This window comes from Chiloscyllium punctatum, chromosome 30, assembly GCF_047496795.1.
Source record: "Chiloscyllium punctatum isolate Juve2018m chromosome 30, sChiPun1.3, whole genome shotgun sequence".
Taxonomy (NCBI): Eukaryota; Metazoa; Chordata; class Chondrichthyes; order Orectolobiformes; family Hemiscylliidae; genus Chiloscyllium; species Chiloscyllium punctatum.
The window spans coordinates 21,014,694-21,023,418 of NC_092768.1; the positions used below are offsets into that span (position 1 = coordinate 21,014,694).

General features: G+C 43.9%; 1 protein-coding gene across 1 annotated transcript in view; it reads right to left on the reverse strand.

Annotated features, from left to right (window-relative positions):
- The window catches only part of prrt1 (proline-rich transmembrane protein 1), a 71,751-nt gene extending 63,535 nt beyond the window's left edge, over window positions 1–8,216 (reverse strand). The window contains exon 1 of the mRNA XM_072549971.1: window positions 7,949–8,216. Coding sequence (XP_072406072.1) covers window positions 7,949–7,967 — 19 coding nt within the window. The 5' untranslated portion in view covers window positions 7,968–8,216. The remainder of the gene's footprint in view (window positions 1–7,948) is intronic.
- Window positions 8,217–8,725: the final 509 nt, after the last annotated feature.

Consider the following 8,725-nt stretch of genomic DNA (forward strand, 5'->3'; position numbering starts at 1 on the left):
AAATGCATTTTGGTAATGCAAATCAGGGCAGGATGGATACACTTAATGGTAAGAAGGTCCTAGGGAATACAGTATTGCCAAACAGAGAGACCTTGGAGTGCAGGTTCATAGTTCCTTGAAGGTGGAGTCACAGGTAGATAGGATAGTGATAAAGGCATTTGGTGCATTTGCCTTCATTGGTCAGTGCATTGAGTATAGGAGTTGACAGATCAAATTGCAGCTGCACAGACACATTGGTTAGGCCACTTTTGGTGTTCAATTCTGGTCCCCCTCCTATAGGAAAGATGTTGTTAAACTTGAAAGTGTACAGAAAAGAGGCAGCGAGTGGTGATTGCTGGAAAATATTCAGCCTGGAGTCCAGTTACTAGTGGTGTGCCACAAGGATCTGTTTTGGGACCACTGCTGCTTGTCATTTTTATAAATGACTTAGACATCGGCATAGGTGGATGGATTAGAAAGTCTGCCAATGACACTAAAGTCAGTGGAGTAGTGGACAGTATGCAAGAATGTTGCAGGTTGCAGGGGACTTAGATAAACTGCAGAATTGGGGTGAGAGGTGGCAAATGGAGTTCAATGCAGATAAAAGTGAGGTGATCATTTTGGGAAGAATAACCCCGGAAGGCAGAGTACTGGGTCAATGGAAAGATTCTTGGTAGTGTGAATGTGCAGAGGGATCTTGGAGTCCATGTACATAGATCCCTGAAAGTTGCCACCCAAGTTGATTGTGCTGTTAAGAAGGCATGCTGTGTGTTAGGTTTTATTGGTAGAGAGATTGAGTTCCAGAGCCATAATGTCATGTCATACAAAACACTAGTGTGGCCACACTTGGACTATTGTGTACAGTTATGGTCGCCCCATTACAGGAAGGATGTGGAAGCATTGGAAAAGGTGCAGAGGAGATTTACCAGGATGTTGCCTGGTCTGGGGGGAAGGTCTTATGAGGAAAGGCTGAGAGACTTGGATTTGTTCTCATTGGAAAGAAGAAGACTAAGAGGGGATTTGATAGAGACATACAAGATGATCAGAGGGTTAGATAGGGTAGACAGTGAAAGTCTTCTTCCTAGAATGATGATGTCAGCTTGTACAAGGGAGCATAACTACAAATTGAGGGGTAATAGATTTAAGACGGATGTCAGAGGCAGGTTCTTTACGCAGGGAGTGGTAAGGGTGTGGAATACCTGCCTGCCAATTTAGTTAATTCAGCCACATTAGGGAGATTAAACAGTCCTTGGATAAGCACATGGATTATGATGAGATAGTGTGGGGGGATGGGCTTAGATTAGTTCACAGGTCAGTGCAACATCGAGGGTCAAAGGGCCTGTTCTGCACTGTATTGTTCTATGTTCTATTCCCCTAACCACCAAGGCTCCAGTGGAAATGGTCCCAGCCTAGCCAGCCTCTCCTTATAACTCGACCCTTCCATTCCTGACAACATCTTATCTCTCCATGCCTCAGGCTCACTGCCTTTATTCCTGATGAAGGGCTTTTGCCCAAAACGTCGATTTTGCTGCTCCTTGGATGCTGCCTGAACTGCTGTGCTCTTCCAGCACCACTAATCCAACATCTTATAAATCCTTTCTGAAACCTCTCCAGCTTGGTAATATCATCCCCATAACAGCGCGACCAGACTGGACACAGTATTACAGTAGAGACCTCACCAATGTTCTGCACAACCTCAACATGACGTCCCAACTCCAATACTCAAAGGAGTGAGTGATGAAGGCAACTTTGCTAAATGCCTTCTTAACTACCTTGTCTATAAGTGACACAAACTTTAAACAATTATATACCCTGTGTTCTACAACACAATCCAAGGCCCTAATTTTAATCGTATAAGTCCTGCCCTTTTTTATTTTACCAAAATGCGATACCTCACATTCATCCAAATTAAATTTCATCTGCACACTTCAGCCCATTGACCCAATTAATCAAGACCTCTTTGTAATCTTAGATAACGCTATGCACTGTCCTCAAATTAAAGTTGGTGAAATTATACAAAAAAGAACTCCCACTTGTAGCCAATCAGCCTACTGGTTCAAAATACATTCAATCGCTTCCTACTGTCATTTTTTGGAGTAACATTATAAATTCACCATTTGTGAGGTTGCAACATAAAACGCATTGGCAATTCAACTATTTTCCTCAGTGAAACGTAGAAAATAGGAGCAGGAGTAGGCCATTCGGCCCTTCGAGCCTGCTCCACCATTCAATATGATCATGGTTGGTCATTCTGCTCAGTACCCTGTTCATGCTCTCCTGATCTACCATTTGATCCTATTTGCCCTAACTATAGTTATCTCCTTCTTGAGAACATCAATGTTTTGGCTTTAACCACTTTTTGTGACAGGGAATTTCACCACTGTCTGGGTGAAGAAATTTCTCCTCATCTCAGTCCCAAATATCCAACTCCACATCTTTGGTTTGTATCCCCAAAATAGTTTAATCATTACATTTCCCTGTTGAACACATGGTTCTTGCTCCAGTTTATGGATCTTTTAAATACTGATTTTTATCCCAAACTGGGTCCTTCAACATTTTCTCTCAGATCAGATCCTGTCCAATTGCTGCTGCTTCCCTCAGGTCAGCCTCTACACAGAGAAATTAATTAATGTTTGCGACTAAGAGTTACCATTTCTCAGTCTAAGATTGCCAATTTGTATTTGCAAAGGCACAATAACCTCATGCTGTCCACTGACGGGAAGGCAAGCAGCAAGACAAAACCATCTAAATGGTGGCAAAACAATCAGGGAGAGGGAAACTGGAAGTTCTAGACAATTATTAGTTCTAGAATTGGATGCACTCCACTCCATGCTCTAGAATCTGATGCACGCAGATGGTTGAATTCAGGAGTCATGTTTCTAAAATCCAGTACAGAAATCAATGTTCTTGAATCAAGCACAAAGTAACCACAGGATTCCACAATTCTTTAGCCATTTGGATATATTTCCATTCGTAATGAGGTGATAAACTGCTGCTGTGTATCCAATGTCTGTCGTAAAGATTCCTCAATTGCTATCTGCACTGACTTCAGTAGAAATCTTTAAAAAGGGTGATTTTGATAATGAACAATTCCCTCATGATGCCAGGTTTATGGCCCAGCGAGGAACTGAAAACCCAACCATAATATTTCACAGCTTGCTATAATGTGCAACGGTAACTGAAAAATCCAGCAGACACAGGAATCATAGATTTCTACGCACAAGCACACTCCGGAATCATGATTCCCAAAGTCTTCACAAAACCACCGAAGTTTAGGAAAGAAAGCATTCGGCTCAAAGTGTCTGTGCTAGTTCTTTGTTATGATATAAATCTGACTTCTCTCTTGTCTCCTCATAGCCCTGTGTCTTCTGCTGATCACATGTAACAGCAAGTTGTAGCATTCAGCACTCATAAATATAAACAATACAACCAGTTTCACCACAAAACACACGAACCCAAACTTTGCATATTCATACATCAGGATTCTAGGAAACTCTACACAATTACTCTTCACAAGAGATGCATAATCATCACAGGTTTCCACACAGTAGTCCCAATAGTGTTTACTTAATGTGAGGTTCAGCATTCCTCAAATTAAAAAGGAACAGAACTCTCTCAGGACTTCTGAAGAACATAGGGCAAAGGTTGATGATAAGCTGAACGTGGATTAGTTCCTTTCTAATATTGAACAGTTAGGCTTTTAAGATCTCCAAAGCTTCTGTGCTTTGGGATTCATTTACCACATAATAAATCCCACTGCTACAACAAAAGCATGGTGCTATCATGCAGATCACAGTTGGTTTAATGGACTATGGTAATATTCCTCAGCAAAACAGAGGCTCCATAGCTCATTCCATTGTCCACAATTCTGACAAAGTGCCTCAAGATCTATACGTATCGGTTTCAAATGTGGCGAGAACTCAAACACCTCAAAAAGGTCTGGTTGGTTAAACTGTGAGAAGGTAATGCACACCACAAGGACAGTACAGATATAGTGGGGTCAAGGTTCACCTTAGACAATTATGGAAAACGAGCTGTATTGCAATAATGATGATGTATAATTCAGTAAAATGTCTCAAAGCACTTCACAGGAGGTATCAGGGAATAAATATTCATATCAAGCAACAGAATAAGAGGTTAGGACAGATGGCCAAACCTTTGGAGAAGTGATTGATTTTCAGCAGTGTCTTAAAGGTGGGAATAGAGATAAAAAGAGAGAGAATTGGAAGTAGGGTGGTTCAGAACTTAGTGTCCAAGAGTGTGGCACTGGAAAAGCACAGCCAGTCAGGCAGCATCTGAGGAGCAGGAGAATTGACGTTTCAGGCATAAGCCCTTCATCAGGAATGTCTCCTGATGAAGGGTTTATGCTTGAAACATTGATTCCCCTGCACCTCAGATTCTGCCTAACCTGCACCACACTCTTTGATTCTGATCTCCAGTATCTGCAGTCCTCACACTCTCAGAGTTTAGTGTCCAAGCATCTGAAGATACAGTTACAATAAAGTCAAAGAAAGTTGAAGATGCTCAAGGGGGTGATTTGGAAGAATTTCTAAAGGTTAGCGAGTTGGAGGAGGATCAATATACAAGGGAGGCCCAACTTCTGACTCACTGGGAGCAGGGTGCACAATGTTCACATCTAAAAATAAAGCAGGAGCAGCTGAGTTAACCGTGACCAGACTTTCAGTCTCCTCTTTTTTTGGACAGGAAAAGGGCAAGAGAGAGAATCAAAAGACAACACATTGTGTGGCCAGGGGAGAGAAGGTGGCTGTGAGTTCTCAGTGAGTTACCAGGCAGAATACAGAAGGAAGGAGAGCCTCTGGTTGAAGCACACATTCTGTGGCAATCTAAAAACTCCAGAAGATTTGTCCTGCCGAGCATGGGAAAAGAATTTATCAGAATGGACCTTACCTCTCATAATTCATCAATTCTCTGAAGGTAGAGGATAGGATTTAGTGAAGCTGGGAATATGGGAACTGTTTCTGTAAGGACCACAATTCGATAATGTGTTTTATATATATACAGTATGAGATTACAGACCATGTTAAGGCACTAACAAAGATTATTTTTTTTCTATATTTTAGAATATTGCTAGCTATCGGGTAATATTTAGACAATGTTGTTCTAAGTCTTTTGTTACAGTCAAAGTCTTAAAACATGGAATCTTGACACGCAATTCTTTTAGGTCAATCACCATTTTTTAAAAAAAAAGCTGTCAGTCTCCATAAACTGGAATGAAATTCTTTACAAAATGCAGCTGCATTGTCTCTGCTATAATGCGCTAAAGATGGCAAGTATTTTAGGAATAATCCCACTCCCCCAGACAAGCACAAAGCACCTGAGAAGACTAAGAGAGGATGCCTCTTTGTGAAACTACCCAGTTGGAGCTGTGGGTCCCGAGAGACTGATAGGCTCCGGTACAGGATAATATGTACTATTGGTGGTGTCCCTGGTCACAGTTAACAGCAGTGACTTCTTCACAGCATGAAAGTCAGAACAGAAGTGAGACAGGGGATATCCACAATAAATCGATTGCCTTCGTGGCTTACTTTCCTGTTTTGAACTTAGTTGCCCCTTAGGTCCCTTTTAAATCATAGCCCTCAACCTAAACCCGCTGGGTGAGTTAAGTTAAAATTACTCTGGCTTGTTTAATCCATTACACCATTCAGCACCCCACTGATAACGTAAAAACATAGAAAATAGGAGCAGAGGGCATTCAGCCCTTCAAGCCTGCTCTATCATCCATTATGATGGGCAGCACAGTGGCTCAGTGGTTAGCACTGCTGCCTCACAGCACCAGGGACCCTGGTTCAATTCCACTCAGCTGACTGTGTGGAGTTTGCATATTCTCCCTGTGTCTGCACGGGTTTCCTTCAAGTGCTCCAGTTTCCTCCCACACTCCAAAGACGTGCAGGTTAGGTGGATTGGCCATGGTAAATGCAAGGTCATAGGGATAGGGTAGTGGGATACTGTTCGGAGGGATGGGCTGAATGGCCTGCTCACACACTGCAGGGATTCTATGACCATGGTCAATCGTTCAGTCAACAGCCTGTTCCTGCTTCTCCCTTTAGCCCCAAAAGCTTCATCCAAGCTCTTCATGAAATCATAGAGTTTTTGCTTTCCGTGGGAGCGAAGCCACAGGCTCATCCCTGTCTGGGCGAAGAAATTTCTTGTACTTGTAAATGATTTGCCTTGTATCCTTACACTTGGACTCTCCTGCCAGTGGGGACATCCTTCCTCCATCTACCCTGCCTAGTCCTGTTACAACATGGCTATTGGACATTCCCACCCGCGGTGCGTACAACACGGGTACCCCGCCTCCCCAGCTGCACGTTATGTGTCCTGAGACTATCAACAGACAAGTGCCCAGTGGTTGCCGGACGCGTCGCTTTTGAACAACTGAGAACTTGCTGGAGATCAGAGCTGAAAAATGTGTTGCTGGAAAAGCGCAGCAGGTCAGGCAGCATCCAAGGAGCAGGGGAATCGACGTCTCGGGTTTATGCTGCCTGACCCGCTGCGCTTTTCCAGCAACACATTTTGAAGCTCTGAGAACATTCCCAGTTTGTCAGAAGAGGTTGCTGGAACCGAGCACTGCAGGAACTGCGGTTCGAAGAACACCCGCAGCAAATGCAGATTGCAAACGCTCGCTCCTTTTCAGCGACCCCGTGAAAATAGGACAGGCGAGGAGAGGTAAATCAGAGCAGGAAGCAGGCAGTGGGATTCAGGCTGGCCCCTTTTGAGTGACGTTCCCTGGGCACCAACAACAGACTCGTCAGGTCGCCCTCATCACAAAGTTTATTACCCCCTTAATTTAACTGTCACAGCCTCCCTGAAGGGAAAAGAAAGGTTTATTTTTCCTCCATTTTTCTCCCCCTCAGCCTCAAGATCAGCGGCCTCTCCATCGCCAGCAAATCACAAAAGGGAGAGGAAGGCGAGCAATCTCAGAGCTCGCCGCTGTTAATTACAGTGTTCAAACATGCAAAATATAGACTGGGGACATAATGTCACACTGCAAAATAAAAATCAAACGGCAGCATTCACAACCCACCGGCAGTCAAATAAAGCGCTTTTTTTTTAAAAAGAAGAGCTTGCTATTTAACAAAATTGAAATTATAATTGTTTGTGTACAAAAAGGAGACAGTAGCTAATAATGTCACAGACCATCTCAGACCCACGTGAAGGGATAACAGAGCCTGAGATAATTATAGAATGTGGTAACTTTTCACTTTCTGCACGGAATATAATTGGGTCCTGTTGGTATCCTCTTCACTTGTGAGGAACCCATGCATTAGGGATCCACAATTAGTCACATTACTGCTGAAGTGTTAGTCAGCGACCTTACAATGAAGTATCATTTCGAATGTTCCCGCCTTCACCCCCCCCCCCTTTATTTACATCCCTACATCCCCCCCCCCCCCCACTCCCAGCACAAGCAACACCCACCCTCCTCAGCAAAAACAAAAAGACAAGCTGCAAGTGGTCCTGAGGACAAAAAAAACAGAGTTCCTGTACAGTAGCAGAGGATTATTGCGCCATCAGTTTTATTGCTATTCCTGGGTTTGCAATCGGTTATAAAAATGAGCCGGATTGGTACAGCTGGGGTATGAGGCAAACTTTACCCCCATTAACACCCCCCTCCTCTGCCTCGCTCACGTCCCACCTTCCCGCCCACCCGCCCCCACCTCCCCAATCCCCAGAAGTGTCGATCTGGTTTCAATATCGCCTCAAGCATCCAGCTACTTCCAATATCTGCTTGAAACACTACGGGTGGACAGAGAAAAAAGGCTGCTGCAGTTCTGAGCTCTTTCAAAACATTCCCATCCCCTGGAAACAAAAACAATAACAATAAAAACAATCATCAGGGCCGGGTGCCTCAGAAGATCGCTGTCAAAGATGTGCAATTGTCAGACGCCAGCAGAAACATTTCACACAGCAACCCCCCCCCCCCCCGCATCCCCCCGCTTCCCAATACCTTGTTTTTCTGTCGACATCTTATTGCGGGTGAATACCAGACAGCGCTTCAAACAAGAGGTGACCCAGATGTTGTCTGATTCGTCGGAGAATTAAAAAAGACACATAAAACTGCCGCTTTCTGTAAACTCAGCTGTGCCGGGTCTCAGAACAGAAGGGAATTATAATAACACTGATGGTGATGAAAGGGGGCGGGAGTAATCGCTCTTAAAGCCAACCGTCTCTTCACTCAGTTAGCCATCTCCTGCCAACTCCTTGGTCTCAGAGAGAGAGAGAAAGAGAGAGATACTGTATACTGAAGGGTTAAGAACGGCCAGTCGGCAGCAGTCTTGGACAGCCGAATACATTTTACATCTATAGATAATAATTGAGGGGATTTAGTCAGGATTCAGAATAGACAATTTTTCATTTAATCGCTTAGCCCAGAGTTACCCTTAAATTATAACCGCACTACGGAGAGAATCAAACAATTTTTTAAAAACCCCGAAAGAACTGCGGATTCTGGAACACCGCAAACAAAAAGAGATTGCTGGAAAAACTTAGGAGGTCTGGCAGCATCTGTGGAGAGAAAGCAGAGTTAACGTTTCAGGTTCAATGACCCTTCTTCAGAACTGATGGGAGCCAGGGAAAGGTATCTTTTATGCAAAGGATGAGGTTGGGGGGTGGGGGGGGGGTGGGGGGGTGAGCGAGGTATGGGTTAAGGAGTAAAAGATAGGTAGAGACGGAAGACAGAGATCAGTTGGACAGACAAAGGGGAAGATAATGATCAGCCTGGGGG